At 34.9% G+C, this 19,936-nt stretch overlaps 2 protein-coding genes across 5 annotated transcripts in view; one reads left to right on the top strand and one right to left on the bottom strand.

Moving 5' to 3' along the window:
• LOC106873101 (uncharacterized) overlaps positions 1-18,179 on the top strand; it is a 173,174-nt gene extending 154,995 nt beyond the window's left edge. For all 4 annotated transcript variants that reach the window (XM_089366619.1, XM_014920328.3, XM_014920327.3 and 1 more), the window contains 5 exons: positions 9,061-9,134; positions 10,123-10,244; positions 11,207-11,378; positions 12,292-12,381; positions 14,405-18,179. In XM_089366619.1, coding sequence (XP_089222745.1) covers positions 9,061-9,134; positions 10,123-10,244; positions 11,207-11,378; positions 12,292-12,381; positions 14,405-17,718 — 3,772 coding nt within the window. In that variant the 3' untranslated portion in view covers positions 17,719-18,179. The remainder of the gene's footprint in view (positions 1-9,060; positions 9,135-10,122; positions 10,245-11,206; positions 11,379-12,291; positions 12,382-14,404) is intronic.
• Positions 18,180-18,844: 665 nt separating this feature from the next.
• Positions 18,845-19,936, bottom strand: part of LOC106873102 (rab-like protein 2A) — a 143,569-nt gene continuing 142,477 nt past the window's right edge. The window contains exon 8 of the mRNA XM_014920330.3: positions 18,845-19,260. Within this exon, the coding sequence (XP_014775816.1) occupies positions 19,201-19,260 (60 nt within the window). The 3' untranslated portion in view covers positions 18,845-19,200. The remainder of the gene's footprint in view (positions 19,261-19,936) is intronic.

A 19,936-nucleotide genomic window follows, 5' to 3' on the forward strand; every position in this document is an offset into this window, starting at 1 on the left:
CTCAAAGCTACAAGATAATGCATGTGTAATTCAAAGCAATGCAAATAAATAAGCATTGCATTTGACAGAATAATACAAATGCTAAAGATTTATTCTTGGTGCTTTTACAAGTAATGTTTCTTTCTTTGATTTCTCTAATTTTTTAGTTACTAGTTAACCCATCTCAAGTTAGAATTAATTATCCCCATCCTTTTATTTCTAAATTCAGTGTTTTAGAGGTTTACTTCATTATTCAAACTCCTCTGCTTGAGATTATTTGTCATAGATTGAATATTGGAATTTTTATCTACATTTAGTTTCTGTTAGGATATAAATAAGTAAAGATTGTTTTTTATCTGGTATAAGGGTTGTACTTGTGTCTATAAAAATAGACACAAGTACTACTTATATAAGAACATTCTTTAACCTATTTTAGAATTGTATCTATGAGAGTCTGCCAAATGTTGACCCAACTGAGGGACCAGCTATCCAGATTGACTGTACCCTGGTAGATAAAACAATTAAGGATATGAAGACAGGGAAAGCCCCTGGCTCATCAGGAATCACTGCAGAGATGCTTAAAATATCTGGCAGTGTGGATTATGGTCTAGTCACCCATAATGTAAATCAGGTGGTTCATGAAGGAGTCATACCTAATGACTGGTGTAGCAGCACCATAGTAAACTGCTACAAAGGTAAAGGTAATACCTTAGATAGAAATAATTCAAATGTTGGGCTTCTCGGAGGCAATGACCAAGACCTTTGGCATTGTCGTGCTTGAGAAGAAGACCTGCCAAGCTGAGCAAAATCGTAGTTGTGACAGATACCGGTGTCACCCAAATGGCACTCTCAGAGTGGTTGGTGTTAGGAAGGGCATCCAGCCATAGAAAACCATGCCAAATCAGACTGGAGTCTGGTGCAGCCTTCCAGCATGCCAGCTCAGTCAACCCATTCAACCCATGCCAGCATGGACAACAGATGTTAAATGATGATGATGTTGTGCAGATTCATATATATATTTGTTTGCATATATGTATTTGTGTGTGTGTGTGTGCTTGTACACACACACACACACATTCACATGGCCACAGCCTTAGGGATGAAGCATGTAAAAGAATATATGCACACACATGTGTGTGTATCTACGTATATATATATATATTACACAAGGCACAGGCTTGGCTGTATGGTTTAGAAGTTTGCTTCTCAGTCACATGTTTTTGGGTTCAGTCCCAATCTTCTACTCTCTAGCCTTGGGCAGACCTAGGTTTTATGAGTCAATATAGTCAACAGAAACTGAAAGAAGACCATTGTATGTATGTGTGAGTGTATCAGTGCCTTCTTGTCTTGGCTCCATACATTAATTATAAATGAGTGTCACCATCATACAAGCGGTGTCCTTTGTTTTTAATCTTCTGTGAAAACATGTCCAGTTGGGGGGAAATATTACTTTACTTGGAAACAGGTGAGGGTTGGTGACAGGAAGGGTATCCAGCTATAGAAAATTGACTGCAACAAATTCTAATCTATGTAAAAGTGGATGTTAAAATGATATATACTTATATATACTTAAAATATATATACTTCTATATATTTCATTATCATTATCTTTTTAAATCCACTTTTGCATGCTTGTTATAGGTCAGTTGGAATTTAAGGTAGATTTTTATACTCCCATACTTTTGCTATTGCCAGTATTAATCTGTTTCCAAACAAAGTAATATTTTCCTATGGTCGAATATATTTATACAGAAGGTAGTAAACAAAGGACACCACTTAAATAACAGTGACAGATAGTATGATGCCTGTGTATGAACAGCAACACTATAATGGTAGTGAGATGTGAACCCTGAATGCATAGTACATGCAACAACTAGAAAATAATGAAGCTAGTATTCTCCAGTGGATATCAGTGTGGATGTATGACAAAATGCAAATGTGTTGAGAGAAAAATTAGGCATAAGAAGAATCAGATGTAGTGTGTAGGAGAGAAGGCTGCACTGGTATGGTTATATTTTGCATATGGATAGCAATAGAGGGTGCATGGCTAAGTGGTTATGATATTCAGCTCAAAATCATATGGTTTATGAGTTCGATACTGGTGAAGTATTGAGTATTTCAGCAAGATACTTTATTTCATGTTGCTCCAGTCCACTCAGCTGGCAAAGATGAGTTGTACCTGTATTTAAAAGAGCCAACTTTGTCACGTCTGTATTACACTGAATCTCCCTGAGAACTATGTTAAGGGTATGTGTATCTGTGGCTGCTCAAGCAAGTTGTTCCATTGATCGGATCAACTGGAACCCTTGTCATTATAACCAACAAAAAGCCAGTTTTATGGATGACAAAAGCTGTATAAAAAAAAGTGCCTGTTCCTTAAAGTGGATGAAACTTGTGAAAGCAGGAGACCTAGGAAGACATTGGATGAAGTAGCGAAAACGTCTCAAAATATTTAGCTGCACAGTGAGAGGAACAAGATGATTAGCATTTTGCTGTGCTTGATAAGACCTGCCTACCATGGCAAAATTAAGATCCAAGAAGCATTGGACTTATATCTATACACTTTCTGGGTCCTGCCCCTGTACCCAATCCGTTTCCTGTACCCAGTCTGTCCCCATCAAGCTTTCCTTACCTTTCACCATGACTGGAGTGCAGCAGTTGCTTAATCAAATAACACATTTACATAGCAGAAATGATCATCATTATTACAATGGCAGCATCAGCTCACTAACACTGTGTAGCATGATTTTTGTCCTTGGGTAGCAACTGTAAAAAGTATGAAAAATGGCTAATATTTCCTTCAAACTTTGCTTTTCTTACATTTATTCAAATCCCAAAGAATCCCTCTCAACACATGGCTATGATGCTCCTCCACTACTCCTGCTCATGATCAGAGATTCACATATTGTCAACCACTAAGAGACATGCTCAAGTGGTTAAGGTCAAGCAACTGACAAGCAAATTTGTGGTATTGAGCAGAATATTTACTATAACAACATGTCAGCTTCAGTAACTCAGCATTGAATCATTCTGAAACATTGATGTCCAGGTCACAAAAGCAAAGTTTTAAGGGAATAGTAGTCATTTCCTTTGATTTCTGGCTATAAGCAAATAGGAAAATAACACTTACTAACCAAAGAAAAAGAAAAAAAATTAATTTGTTACACAGTGTAAGCATCAACTGACAATAGAGCAGTTTAAATACCTTGGAGTTGTAGTCATGAGTGATGGAAATCAGAAGGCTGAATTGGATGCTAGAATCACAGGTGCTAACACAGTAATACTGCAGCTTCAGCATTCAATTCGTAAAAGAGAAGTTGATAAAAAAACCAAACTCGGTATCTTCAGTTTGGTCTCCATGCTTATCCCTACTTGTGGTCATAATTGTTGGGTAATGACCAAAGAATACACTTGCAAACACAAGTGGCCAAAATGGAGTTCCTCCAAAGGATCTTTTGTGTAGCCTTGAGGATCAAGGAGTCTCTTCGGGTTAAGTCACTACTTCTTTGCATTGAGAGGTCACAGCTCTGGAACTGTGGTACTACAAAATGTTGCAGGAAAGGATCACAAGCCGAACCAACTTGCAGGTGACCCGTGAGTAGACCACTAGTGAGATGGTTGGATAATATCTCTAGTTTCTGTTGGTCACTCTTGGGAATCCAGTTTGAAAGTTTAATGAAGGTTGTTTCTAATAGGGTTGTATGGAGGAGGTGACCAAGGACTCCACTGCCACTGCCCTCCCAGGATTAGTGGTCAGTGAGACTGGGTGAATTGATGCGATAGACCCATAAGTGTGAGGGAATTTCAAAGAAGAAAAGTTCAGTATAATAAGAAATTTTCAATTTCATAAACGAAAGTGAAAGGAATAGTAAGGAAAGAAAACAAAAAAATGAATTGAGGAAAGAGGGAGATAGAAAGAGAGAAAGATAAAGAGACAAAGGAAAGGATAAAAGGAAAAGAGTACTGAGAGAGCACAAACCTCCACTAAGGTAACACCAATGTCCTCTCAATGATTAACCAGAGATGATTTTTAAAATGAGAACATCTAAAATAAACTCAACTGCTCTCACAAATGAGAATACTAAAAATGAACCTGACCACTCCCAAAAATTAAGTAAAAAAATAGGAAAAATAATCCAGAACCCTTGTCCGGTACTGGATCAATCCCAGTCACGTGGCCAAACATCTCTGAAAGTTTCATCCAAATCCATCCAGTGGTTCTTGAGATATCTTGTCCAAAGACAAACAAACAAACATTGCTGAAAACAATACCACTACCTTGGCGGAGGTAATGAAACACATGAGGAAAATGGAGGTGAGAAATAAATCTCAAGTCACTGTCCCTCATGGAATGAACCAAAAATTGAATGATTAACAGATGTAGAGATTTAGAGTGGTGTTAAGTTTAACCTTAATATTATATTTATTAAGGCAGTGAGTTGACATTATTGTTAGCACTCCAGGCAAAATGCTTAGTAATCTGTCTTCTCATTCTGAGTTCAAATTCTGTCGAGGTCAATTTTGCCTTTCCTCTTTTCAGGGTTGATAAAATAAGTACCAGCTGTAATTGATTTACCCCTCCCACAAACTTACTGACATTGTCCCTAGACTAGCTTTGATCAAGTAAAACCCATGACATGACGAAGTTGTGACACAGAGATCTATTTTTTTGTCTAATCTGGACTAAATAGATCTCTGCTTAAATGAAACTCAAACTGCACACACCTGCTGAATCATGTGGAATGCAGTGTGACAGCCTGGACAATCTGTTGCATTCTCTTCAGTGTCCAGTTTATTATGTATGTTGGTTATTTAAGCTCGAGCTGGATTTAATTGACCAGATCTATCATCCATGACTTCTCAGCCATGAACATTCAACATGTTTTCAAATATAATTTAATTTGGACAACACTATGAAATGTGTCTTCTTTGTGATGGTGAGATATTTAAATTCACTTGCATTTAACGAGGATATCCTATTTACCAAATTAATACTCTAAGCAACAAATTATACAATTTCAGTATATTGTTGGTAATAAAGATTAATGGTTAAATTACACTTGAATGAATTATTAGACAAAAACAGAACCTTTTTATTTTATTTTATTGTTTTTACTTAGTACATTTAGTGTACATGTATTGGTGTGACAGTCATGTAGCTTATTGCCAAGGAAGTTTTTTTTTTTTTTTTCATTTTCCTTTGGCATTCTTAAATTAGTCAAATCCTTACATCTTGACATACTTTGAATTACTCAAAGATAACAACTAGGATCATGCTGGTACAGAAAAGAATTAAGTGGGTGACTCACAAGGCTAATGTTGCTGTTAATGCAAACAGTAAAGAGTTAATTATAATATGATAAAAATATAGAAACAGTATTATCAATACTTGGATAAAAATCGTTTTTTTTTTTTACAAATTTTATCTATCATGAATATAAATATAGGTGTAGCTGTGTGGTAATAAGGTTACTTCCCAACCACTTGATTCTAGGTTCACTTCCACTATGTGGCACTTTGGGTAAGTGTCTTCTATTATATCCTTGGGCTGACCAAAGCCTTGTGAGTGGATTTGGTAGATAGAAATTGTAAGAAGACAGTTTTGTATGTATGTGTGTGTGCATGTGTCTTTGTGTCTGTGTTTGTTCCCCACTACTGCTTGACAATCAGTGTTGGTGTGTTTACATCCCTGTAACTTGGTGGTTCAGCAAAAGACACCTATAGAATAAGTACCTGACTCAATAAGAAAATAAGTACTGGGGTCGATTAGTCCAACTAAAAATTCCTCAAGGCAGTGCCCCAGCATGGCCATAGTCTAGTAACTGAGACACGTAAAAGAAAAGATATATTGAAGAATTTCATGACACGGAAAAATAAGATAAAATTGCACTAGAATCTCAACATTGATGGGCTTTAATTCATTGAATTAATAAAGATAATTTGAACATATTTGATTCTTTTGACATCAGTTATTTAACAACAAAATAGTGACTACTGTTGCTTTAACTCCTCTTAAAATGGAAGCTTCCAGAATAATTTTATTCATATCAAATGTTTAGTTTTATTCTACTTTTTACTAATTTTTTGAAATCAGAATCAATAAAAAAGAATCCTAAGCAATTAATCAAGATTGGTGTTTTAAAAATTATGTAATTAACAAAACTGTGCAATTGTCCAGTAATGCAATTCGTCAGAGTGACTATATATGTGTGCATGCATGCTAATACATATGTTGCATTATATAGACATGATATGAATAAAGTTTGATATTTTATAAAATGAAATCACTAAAAATTGAGCCTTATCTGCTCCAGTCAAACGCATTACTAAACAAGAAGTATTTATTACAAAATGTATTTTATATGATGTTGCTCAGTTCGGTATTTTAGGACAATGAACCTGTCTGCTATTAACAGAACTTTGTTTGAGATTTAATATTACCCAATCAAAAGCCAGTCAGCTGGAAGAATTGTTAGCACACTAAGCAAAATAGTGCTTAGCAGTATTTTATCTGTCTTTATGTTCTTAGTTCAAATTTTGCCAAGGCTGATTTTGTTAGTCATCCTTTCAGAGTTGATAAAATAAGCACCAGCTGAGCACTGGAGTTGATGTAATCGACTTAACCTCTCCCCTGAAATTGTTGGCCTTGTGCTAAAATTTGAAATATTACCTAATCAACCTTAACTCTGTTCAGGAAATAAATCTACAATATCTGTTAAGTGAAACGTGTTCATAACACATTAACCCTTTAGCATTCTGATTACTTTGTCAAATGTAATGCTTATTTATTCACATTTTTTGAATTACTCATGCATTATCTTATAGCTTTGAGATTCCAATGATGTGTTTGTTTAGTTTTTGAATGACATTGTCAGGTGGGTATGAGAGGCTGCATCTGGCCAGTTTGAATATAAAACGGGTAGAATATTTTGGCTGGATATGGCCAGTTTGATTGCTAAAAGGTTAAACTTCACTGAGTTCCTTACCTCAGAACTCTCTCTTAAGTTGTGAACTATGATATATATTTATGAAGTATTTGACACAGTTTCAACCTGGTTTCAATGACTGATATCAGGATTGGAGTGGATATGTGCATGATAATCAGATTTGCAACACTAGTACATGATAAAAGGGTTTGGAACAGTGATGTAAAGCAAAATTAAAATCTCACTGCACAAAGAAAAAAAAAAAAAGAAATTAACTTTATGTAGCTCAGATTATGACATGACTTAACAGCTGTCAGTGGGAAAAGATTGGCAAATACTGATCTACTATATTTATTATTATCTCTGTCTAATCAGATTTATTTTGGTAGGGTTATTTCTATCCTTCAGTATGGTTATAATGTTTAAGCTACCGGACTGCTAATCCAATAGTAAAAAGTTGAAACTTTGCCATGATCACACACTTACGTATATTTGTTTGCTTGTGTTCATGTTCATTTTCCTATGCTAGCAATGAGTAGGGAGTGGGAGTAGGCGTATTTGAGGCAGGATGCTTTCCCAGTCGTCAACACTTGCCTGCTTTTCAAGTAAGGGATATCTTAATCCAAAGATCTCTGAAAGCACAAAATGACCAGTCAACAAGGAGTGTTTGCTTTGCTTAAACTGAAGCTGTAGAATATCAACATTTACATGCATTTCCATGCATGTGCACACACACACACACACACAATAGGTTTCCAACAGTTTCCTTCTATAAAATTTACTCACTAGGCATTGGTCAGTCCCGAGGCCATTGAAGAAGACACTTGTATCACATACCTCACAGTGTGACTGAACTTGAGACCATGTTGTTATAAAGTCTCATTCAGCCATTCTTGTGCCTGTGTGTGTGTGTGATGGACTCTCCCGTCAATTTTGACATGTACACACAGTTGTTCAATCAGCTGAATAACCTACTAATTAAATTATTGCGTAACATGGTTGAGTTTTTTCACCCTTAATGTAATATGTGACACTATTTTAACAAGACTAGGCCTTTCATTTACAGATACAGGATTCTAAAATGTATTTGTTTACCAGTTGCATACATGAGACTTGGCTTGAACCAAGATAGACATTTGCCCAAGATACCACTCAGTGAAATCTAACTCATGACTCCTAGTTTGCAAAGAGATCTCTTTAACTACTCGAAAATGCTTGTACCTATCTATCTATCTATATATATGTATACACACATACACACACACACACTATTTTGTTTTTGTCTAGGTACTTTCTACTTACCGTGTGCTTATTCTAGATAGTTTACTATGTTAAATTCTCACTTCACAATTGAGATGTTACTGTTCAGAAATGGTATCCATATAGCTGTGGGTGTGGATATTGGTAAAAACTTTGTTTCCCAACCACATGGTTTCAGGTTCAGTCCTACTGCATGTCACTTTGGGCAAATATCTTTTTACTATAACCCTCAGGTTGACCAAAGCTTGAAAGAAGCCTATTATGTGTGTGTGTGTGTGTGTGTCATCGTAATCATTTAACATCTGTTTTCCATGCTGGCATGGGTTAGACAGTTTGATTGGAGCTGGAAAGCTGCACCAGGTTCCAGTCTGTTTTGGCTTGGTTTTTATGGTTCCTAATGCCAACCATTCCATAGTGTTCTGGGCATCTTTTATGTGTCACCAGCACAGGTGCCTTTTATATGTGCTTTTTACCATGATTTCACTTTGCTTGACATGTCTTCTCAAGCACGGCAAATGACCAGAAGTCTCGGTTGCTTGGCATTGCCTCTGTGTGACTCAACAATTGAATGTGTATGTATGTGTGTGTTTGTCACTTTCCCCTTTCCTTGGCATAATGTTGTTGTAAATGGGTGTCACTATCATGCAAGCAGTATCATTCAGTTCCACTTTTCATGAAAACATGCCTGATCTTGGGAAAATATTATCTTAGTTGAAAACAGTTGAGAGCTAGTGACAGGAAGGGCATCAGGCTTTAGAAAACTTGACCCAACAAATTCTATCTTCTAATCTGTCACCATTTCATCCCTTCTTTTACAGTTATATTCAAATATTACAAAATGCTTTCAGAGTTTAATTGATTTTATATTTAATTTTATCCTTTTGACTTCTTTCAGTAATTATGCTCCTCGGGCAGTTACCCTTCGAAAAACTCCCAATGGTTATGGCTTTGTACTACGAGGAGCTAAATGTAAGTATATCTTATCAAACATTTTTATTTTGTTTCATGATTAAACTGTGGCCATACTGATTTGTTGTGCTTAAGACATGTCAAGCAAAGTGAAATCATGGTAAAAGGCACATGTAAAAGGTACCTGTGCTGGTGACACATAAAAGACACCCAGAACTCTCTATGGAATGGTTGGCATTAGGAAGGGCATTCAACCGTAGAAGCCAAGCCAAAACAGAATGGAGCCTGGTGCAGTTTTCCAGCTCCAGTCAAACTGTCTAACCCATGCCAGCATGGAAAACAGATGTTAAATGATGATTATGATCATGCACAATGGGCTTCTTTCAGGCTTTAGTCAAGCTGGGGCCACAGTTTAATCATGAGATTTAGCTACAGGAATAGCTCTCAAGTGTAGAAAATTTAACACGATAAACTCCATCCAACATATGCTAGCATGGAAAAGTCAACATTAAAACAATGATAATGTTTGTGGCATAACATCCAATACAGAACATGTCACAACTGCTGAAAAATTTGTGCGTATGTTTGTGTATGTAAATGGTCTACAACATATTTGTGTGCACACTGACACTACCCATCCAGAGCATGCTGACTTCATTTCTTTTAAGCCTTCGCAAGTTTTCAGTGGTCACAGCCCTTGGCTCCCTGCAGTGTGGCATAGCTGTTCATAAACAGGCATCATACTAACTGTCTTTCTGAGGGAGAGGCCCTTTGTTACTAACAGAGGCAGTAGCTCTCTGAATTTTGTCCAGCCCACTCTTATTCTCGCAGCTATGCTTTCAGGACAGCTTCCACCAATGCTAATTTGGTCACCTTAGTAATGGTAACTGTCTACTATTTCTAATGATCCCACCTGACATTTGAGGGAGCCTATTTTCCATACCTTCCTGATATTAAATATACCTACACTTAATAAATTTTTTTAGTGTTATATTATTTAAATTAACTTGCAGTAATTTCTCTGGAACCCTTCTTTTCCTTTTTGTAGCTGATCTTCAATTTCTTAACCATGTTTCAAATAATTCACCTGCCGTGCAGTATCTGGATACTGTGGATGTTGGTAGTGCTGCTGAGAAGGCAGGTCTTAGAGCTGGGGATTTCATATTGGAAGTAAGTAATAAAACTTGAGTTTTCATGTGTTATGTTCTGTTTTATATTATACAGTAGAAACTTGTTATAGCTAACCATTTAGTGGGAAATTACTATGCATGATGAGGTTTAACAAAGAATAAGTGCAGCCAGTTATCAGAACTACAATTCAGATCTATTTGTAATGCATGTCGAAATAGTGATGACCTTTAGTCTGAGATTAAACATTATCAGACAAACTAATGGTTACTCATGCAACTGAGACATTATATAATCATATGTTCTATCCAGAAAGTCCATGTGACACTAGCAGCAAGTTTGAAGTTTGAACAATTTATCCACTCAGCTACCTTAGCGTTACAATATTCAGTATTATTTCATATTACAATATTCATTGTAATATGCAGTAATATAGGTAAAGGGATAAGAATTTGTTTTCAAATTGGTATAACAAGACCTCAAGGCATACAAATTTCACCATTAGTTAATGCATTTGTTATTCAAAAGTATTTGTTGTCAATGCAGTAGCATTTTCCACTGTTCAAATTATTTTCTGAAAATTAGATTATCTACACTATATAATTCTATAATTCTTAGCCTCACCGTCACCCGTGGTAATGCCACAAGTGTGTTGGCTTGCTTCAGTAGGTTCCTTTGAACCTTGTAGTGTGCAGCCAATTGAGGCACTTGGTGTTGAATTAATGTTCTTTTTTCTTTCTTTTCCTTTCTTTCTTCCTCCTTTTCCTTTTTTTTTTTTTTTTTTTTACCTTTCTTCACTCATGCTTGAGTTTTCTTCACTTCTGGATTTGTTTTTTAATGTGGTTTTGTATTATGTATGTGTCATATACATACATGTTATATATGTAATAAAATAAAAGAAACAAATCAGATAGGGTATGTGGACAACATTCTATGATAACAGAAAATCTGATAGTCTAGAATATTAAAAATTATTTCACTTTCTTTTTCTTTCCTTTCAAAAGATCAATGATGAAAATGTAACTAGAGCTTCCCATGAACACGTTGTGAAGTTAATCAAGAATTCAGGCAACATGCTGAGAATGACAGTTTTAACTGTAAAACCAACAGATCAGGACAAAAATGCATTCGTCCATGAAGATGGTTCATTCACTCTACCAAGTCGCCGAAGACAAGGTAGGAATGCTTTACCTTGCAATATTTTCATGAATATTAGTTTGTATTGGTTCAAAATGTAGCCCAGAAAGTAATTGCTTGTGTTATTTTCTTCAATTATTTTAAGCAGCTTAATAGACATACCTTTAACAGAGTCCACTCTTTTGCAGGCTTCTTTCAGTTTCTGTCTACCAAATGCACTCACAAGGCTTTGGTTAGCTTGAAACAATAGAAGACACTTGCCCAAGGTGCCATGCAGTGGGAGTGAACCCAGAACTATGTGGTTTGGATGCAAATGTCTTACCACACAGCCATGCCTACACCTATAGTATAATTGGCATAAAATATCTAGAATCTATTTTAGTATATAACATTTTTATGAAAAACTTTTAGCATGCAGTCAATTGAGGATGTATTTCATTAGATTATAACATTAAATCTGGACCTTTTGTTTCAAGGGTTCTCAACTATTTTATATCTATGGACCCCTTTGATTACTATTTTATTCTGGTGCAGCCCCCCCCCCTCCCCATTCAATGTTTAAAAGCTAGTTTTATAGAAACTTCTTTCAAAAGGCTGAACTATGTAAAATGTTAAAGAAACTTAGTTTCTTGCAATACATACATCAGAAGTAAAATTTTTACAGGAGCTCTTAAAATACTATTGTGGATCCCCAATTTACTATTTTGTTGCATGGACCCCCAAAAATCTTATATGGACACACAGGTGCCATATGGACCCTGGTTGAGATCCACTGTATTTATATAGTAAATGTTTGAGTTGAATACATCTGTTGATTTTGAAAAAAAAAAAAAGATCCTGAATAATTTTACTCTAATGGGGTCATGAGAAAACATATATTAGTGAACATGTTAATATTATAATATGATTATTAATCATTCATTTTACTAATTATGGTGATTCATTTGTTTAGCACCTGAGCCACCAAGAAGAGATCCTTCTACATCTTTATCTTTTAGTAAAGCAAAATCGAAATCTTTTGCAGAAGGAATGGCTGAAATTGGTATGTATAATCTCTCTCTCTCTCTTTCTCTCAGAATCATTCTTACATTATTAATTTAATTCTTTAACAAATTGTTACAAAGATTAACAAAAATTTATGAGAAAATAAAAGAGTTACAATGACGAAATGGATGCAGTACCAAGCTCTTAGCTCATTTGTGTTATGTTAGTAATGTGTATAATGTTCTAAACTGGTCACTGAACATATTCAAAACCAGAAACATGGAAGCAGAATAGATTATGGAGTGGTGAGAGGAGGCGGAATGTTGAATTAACTCATAATTGGTATAGTTTGGTGATCTGTTGTTTGAGGACAAATTCTCTTGCATTAAATTAAATGATAGAATTAAGATTTTGTATAGGCACAGGTGTAGCTGTGCAATAAGAAGCTTGCTTCTCAACCACGTGGCACCTTGGGTAAGTGTCTTCTACTAAAGCCTCAGTAGATTTGGTAGACAGAAACTGAAAGAAGCCCATTGCATATATAGCTATATATATATATGTACTTGTGTCTGTTTGTCCCTCACCACTGCATGACAACTGATGTTGGTGTATTTACAGCCCCATAACTTAGTGGTTCAGTTTAGAGACTGATAGAATAAGCATCAGGCTTTAAAAAAAAAAAAAGCACTGGGGGTTGATTCATTCGACTAAAAATTTTCTTCAAGATGATGCCTCACCTTGGCTGCAGTATAATGACTGAAACAAGTCTTAGAATTTGTCTCAGAACAATGGTACCCTTATGTTATATTTCTATGGAGGCATACAAGTAGAAAATAAGAATGGCTGTCTGGTTCAGCAGTTTGCTTTGCAACCACGATTCCACAGATTTGATCCCACTGTGAGGCATGTTGGATTCTTTGACTGTAGTCCCAGGTGGACCAATACCTGGTCTTGAGATGGAAACTTTGCAGAAGCCCAGTGTGTATGTGTGCACACGTGCGTGTGCATGTGGGGTCGGTGGACTACCACAGAGTGTAATAGCATAATGCTTTTTATGTTGTTTGGTAAGAAACTAAATATCATTTCAAATTTTGGTTCAATGCTAGTAATTTTGTGAGGAAGGGGTAAGTTGATTACATAAGTACCAGTTGATTACTCAACTGGAACTTATTTCATTGACTTGTGCCTGATAGATTTTGAACTCAGAGCACAGTGAGTCAGAAGAAATTCTGCTAAGCATTTTGTCTAACATTCTAACAATTCTTCCAACTGATCATAGTTTTAGTATATGGTTCCAGTAATTTACAGTGTATCATTGGCCCTAGTGATTTCAGCTTCTGTTTAGTAACCTGCTTCTCTACTTGCAAGCATTATTCTTTATATGGAAAAGAAGTTTTTCCCCATATTTTACTTGTCTACTAATTGCTCATTAACCTGCCTATACTCTATTATCTATGCTACTTCTCTTGTTTCTTTCACTAACAGCAGCAACAAAAAACAAACAAACAAACACAATGCAGCTAGTTTGATAATAGTCCAAGTAGAAAGTCATGTACAAGGGGGTGCTGAAAAGTTCCTGGCTTTAAGAGTATCATAACAGGCCTAGTTGGAGGCCCAACCTTCTGAGTTCTTTTACAGGGCTTAGTAAAACTGAAGGACTGCTGCAATAAGGGTGTGAATCTGAGAGGGGAATATATTCAATAAAATCATAATTAATTGATGCTTCTGTATTTTCTTTTATCCAAAGCCAGGAACTTTTCAACATGCCCTTGTATGAGTGTTCTGACAATGTGCCATATCACCTTATGCACAGTTGGTGATACTGCGATTTTGTTGTCAAACATAGGTTAGTTTCATAGAAATTTCTAGTTTTGAATTGTCAATGACTTACATTAAGTAGGTCAAGTGGCTTTTTTTCTTTTCAAGCCACCTGTATTAGAAAGGTTGTGTTGGTAAACTTAAAACAACCTCTTAACATGTGATGAACGTTATAAGAATTATTTGATTTAAATATTTTATTTCTTAATGTAATTTTTATGTAGATTTTTTAAAAAAAACAAAAATTGACTTTGATCTTTCAGAAAAACTGGATCAAACTCTTGCAGAATATGAAGTGTGTGAAAGCCCATCAAAGGAAAATAGTTACGGTTATCAGAATGCAATGAAATCTGAAATAAAAACTGCTTCTATTAGGGCTGCTTATGCTAAAAAACGGCTGTCTAATATTGAAATTGATAACATTTGCTCTATGGAGGCCCCACACAAACCTGATCGTTTAAGCCCCTCAGAAGTGCGCATTAAAAAATATCACAAAAAGACAAGCAGTCTAGAAAAATCTCGGAGTACACCAAATCTTGCTCCTGACATAGATAATGTACAAATTTCTTCAGGAAACAGTTCTTACAGCAGCAATTCCTCTGGACCTTTGAGAAGTCAACAAGCCAAAATGAATGCCAGTCAGATAAATCAGTTGTATCCTGCACCATATCTGGGAAGTCTTTCTCATCCTCCACCAGGAATGGATTTATCTGGTTGTAGACATTCAGTTGCTATTGGATCTTCTGTGCATATCAATTCTTTACCAAGCAGAGGTAAAGCTTACCCAGTTCCTCCACCTGTGGTGTCAAACCATTATAATGTTTCTCCTAAAGAGCATGTTCCTCCTCCTCCACAAGTTATAACAATAAATAAACAGAATGATCAGTCAGTTAATTCTGCAGAAGAATCGACCCAACAGAATTCTTATGAATCAAGTTTCAGACCTGGAACTGTGGCAGTATTTGGTAATAATAAAAAATTAGTTACAAACCAATCTTCAGTCAATCAGGCAAAATCTCATAAACCACAAGATAGTTTGAATAGAAATAAAGCTGCAAGCAACTTCAATTCTAATCTGAATAGTGTAACTAAAACAGTAATTGCAGATGTTCATCACATTGACCAGTCACAAGGTACTCAACACTATTCAAATGGTACACAAGATAAATTCTATGAGCCTCTTCCTGACTATGGATCTGAAGGAGAGGACAACTTACCACGCGATGGCAATGGTAATATTATTTCAGTTGGTTCAAATCTCACTAAAAATAGAATGTCATTGGCAGTACCTCCCTCTTCATCTTCTTCTTCATCTGAGAGTTTCAAGACAGCATCAACTACTCCTTCTTTTCAAAATACTATAGACCCACAAATAATTCCTCCTCCACCTCAATTCTGTCCACCTCCTCCACCTGAATTTTCTCATGCTCCTCCTCCTCCCCCTCCTCCTCCTCCTCCTCCATCTAATCAATCGTGTCCCCTTCCTCCTCCCCCTCCTCAATTCAGTTCTGCTCCTCTTCCTGAATCCCAGGACAGTCAAACAGCAGACCAAGGAAATGAATTACTAAATGAAATTAAACGTGCTGCACAGGAAAGACAGAATCGATGTAAAGATGAAATTCCAGAGAAGACCACACCCAAACCCACTAGTGTCAACTTAACTTCACAAGATAAAAATCAAGCAGAAATTTTACAAGCTGTAGCAAAACGACGTTCAATGCTGGAAAATTCTGATGAAAATGTTGTTGTAAATCAAATTGAAGCCCAAATTCACAAAGCTAAGAAACTACAATATTCTAAGTATTATTTCACTGGCAATAGAATGCAAAAAGTAGTGAAAGAATTACCTGAGGAGAACACATTAGAGGTTGAGGAGAATAAACAGAACACTGAAGAGAACAAACCGGTAGTTAAAGAGAACAAACCGGTAGTTAAAGAGAACAAACTGGTTGTTAAAGATGCTAAAGTAGATGTTAAACAGAAAGGATTAAATGAAGGAAAAATAAACTCAGCTTCTTCAGAAGACAAACCTATATCAAAAGTACTTTTGAAACCTAAGTTGTTGGAAAAATCTACTGACAAGCTGCCAACAGAAAGTAATAGTAATAAGACTACAGAGAAAACACAACAAAATCAAGGTATAAAATCTCTGAACGGTAAAGTAGAACCACATGTAAATGATGATTCCAAGAAAGGTCAAGAAGATTTTCTAATTAAAGCTGAAAAAGCACGTCAGAGGTACCTAAGTCGGAAATCATTAGGTACAAATAATGAAACAGCTGATAAAGCCAACAGAACAGCTACACAAACTGAAATATCTGATAAACCAAACAACATAAATGCACATACTGAAACATCAGAGAAACCAAACAGAATGGCTACACATAGTGATACAACAGATAAACCAAACAGTACAGCTACACATACTGAGACAATAGATAAACCAAACAAAATAGCTATAAATAATGAAAAATCTGACAAACTAAACAGTACAGCTACAAATAATGTCAAATCTGATAAGTCATACAACATAGCTAGAGTTAATGGGAATAAAACATACAACACTAAAAAAGAACCTGAACCTTGTGTAATCAGCCACAAAACTGTGGAGAAAGAAAATAAGATAAACACTGACCAAACCAGGCATGGAATACAGAACAAAAACAATGCATTGATTAAGAGATCGGCCAGTAAGGTTCACATTGAAATAAAACCAGCTCTACATGTTTCACCAAAACCAATTAGTGGTGTGTCCATAAAAGAAAGAATTGCTAATTTACAAAACAACAATGGACTTGCTTCAAATAATTCAAAGGATGGAGTGAAGTTAATAACTGTAAAGGGAGTGACTACAGGTCATTCTAATACTGACCCATCTAATTCTTCAGACTGTTCAACTCCTAGTCAATCTCCATATCATTCCAGTTTTGTTACAATCGTTGCACCACCTCCTGGGTTTTGTGATTCTGACCCAGATGAAAGGGCTACTGATGAGCTTCCATCATACCCTACTTTACAAACTTTACCGGCTCCACTATCTGAGTTATCTATTTCGGTTGATCAGATTGGAGATATACATCCACCAGATGATTCTCTGAGCCTTATCTCTTCTCTTTCAACATTGTCAACACTCTCTACCTCAAGCACAGAACATCCAGTTGACATTGTCCATCCACCACCAACTAGCTTTCAAGATGGTTCTAGCCCTGTATCAACAGATCAAGGTTTTGAAGAATCATTTATAGCAGCACCACATGAATTTAATGAACCACTGAAAAAACACAATATAACAAAACATTCTTATCAAGATAAATCAATTGAAGAGTGGTTGTACATGGATGTTCTTGAGTGGCTTGATAGCTTAAAACTGACACAATATAAAACTAATTTTTCTCATCATTGTATTGATGGTAAAAAATTACTTAACCTTAACAGAAATGATTACTTAATGCTTGGTATTACACAAGTTAGTCATCGACTAAATTTGGAGAAGGCCATCAAAAAAGCTTTACTGACATCAAAAAGCTGTCAGAAAAGCCCAGTGACCAGTAAAATTTCATCATCAAAGTCTCACTGATGTCTTTACCTTATTGAAATGTATGTTGCTGTATATTAAGTCTGTGAATAGTACTGGAATTGAGTTCTGACTGTGATAGAGAAATTCAGGTGACTTGCTTGGTTTCTTACTCGTTATATACTATTCTAGAACTACTGTTATTAACCTACCGTTGAACTCAAGCTAATGTTGGAAATACGAAGCCAAAGCTAATAGATAAAGTTATATCTATTGGGAAATTCTATAAAATGTTGAATTATCTCAACACGCACACACATATAACGTTAGACTGTAGCTTGAATCATTTATGAAAACACAATATATTCTAAAATAGTATTAAAATTTATATAAAACTTCTTTGTTTTTCTACTACAGCGGTTATTAATCCATAATAATCTTCAGGTTTGTTATAATTAACTGATTTACTTTATAAGTAAATTCCTATATTTGAAGTAAAATTTCACAGTTATATTGCAAATCAACTTCTCAATGAACTGTTTTGTTTTTTCTAACTTCCCAATATTGGAACCATAACCCTCACAGTGTATATAATAATGCATTATACAACCAGCACACACACTGGATATTGTTTTTTGACAAATTATTGAATATTAAAAAATATTTTATTTATTATTAAATATAATAAAACTATTAGTTCTATTATATTTATAATCAGTTACTTCACATTTTAAATATTTTATTTAATCTCTATAAATATTCAAGTGATACTGTTAACGAAAATTGCAACCCTTCATTTTAGAAGTCTATTCCATATACCCTTTTAACAGCGCTTCCAAAATAAATATGATCTTGCCCTCTAAAAAATATGTTCGATCTGTAATTGCTTGTTTGTTCAATTTTGGAAGATTTTCCATATGATTTAGAGAAATATCTCTTCATAATCCTTCATTATGTCACTGTTGTTGACATAGAAAGTTTCCAATGCTTTCTCTTGCCATAGTTATTTTACTTGAAATTTTTCTGGTGTTGAACGATTTTGTTTTATATCCTCTCAAATTCTCTTGATTCCATTAGAAGATATTTAATTAAATAAAATGTAATCTTATTTCATAAATAAATAAATTAAACACAATTTCCTAAATTTTCATTTTGATTAGTATCAATTAATAATTAATATAAATCGAAATTTTTTTGATACATTTTATTTTTTAGAAGGTTTTATCAATTTAATATTCACAATTCTGTTTTAATTATAACAGCTATATAAGTACATAACAGATATTTTGTATAAAGAAGAGTTTTATAATCTTCAAAACACTAAGACATAAACCAACTATTCTGGTATTCTTAACAAAATTAAAAGTGTAAAGTTGTATAAACTTTCCTTGTTTTATTGAAATTGGAAAATAGCTGAAATTTGTCCTAAGTGATGAGCTGTTTATTTTACAATCTACTTCTTAAAATCACTTCAGTTGATACTCCTAGGAAGTAAGTCATAAAATAAATAACACAATATTAAAAATAATTGACTTCTTTTGACTTTCAAATTTTCTTTTGTTCATCTGTCAAACTAAGGTTTCCTTCATCTTCAACATCAAAATTCTGAAAAAACGAAAACCAAGGTAATATTGAATGATTTTTCAGGCAGAAAAGATTGTTAAACAACTGTTGCAATTACTGGACAACAAAGTCCATCAGTGTTATATAGTTTAACTGAGAAAATATGATCTATTGGCTATACTATGAGAACTACAATATTGCTCAATGCAAGATATAATGTGTCACTTGTACATATGTATATGTGGCTTCCAAAATCAAATTAAGGGTACTGTTCCCATTGCTGATATTCTCTGTTGGTCAGAACAACAGATAGATATCTCACTAATTTATTTTTCTTTCTGGTTACAAGAGTCAGGATTTGAATTCAGAATGCACAGTCAGAACAGATACTGCAAGGAATCCTGTCTAATGCTCTGACAGTTTCACTAATTCATAGCTATATATATATAAAGGGGTTAAAATCCAAATTGTGTCCTTGTGAAGCACATCTGTGTATTCAAATAATGAAATGTATGTATATGGATGTTTTATTATAAATGAGGCATACATACATACTAGTTGAAATTTCTGGTTAATCATATTTGCAGAATAAGTAAAATATACCGAACTTTCCAGTCTATTAAACACACACATGGTAAGAAGCTTGCTTTCCAACCACATGGTTGCAGGTTCAGTCCCACTGTGTGAATATAAATATGTGTATGCTTGACAACTGGTG

The sequence above is a fragment of the Octopus bimaculoides genome, chromosome 19 (assembly GCF_046866305.1).
Source record: "Octopus bimaculoides isolate indiv1 chromosome 19, ASM4686630v1, whole genome shotgun sequence".
Taxonomy (NCBI): domain Eukaryota; kingdom Metazoa; phylum Mollusca; class Cephalopoda; order Octopoda; family Octopodidae; genus Octopus; species Octopus bimaculoides.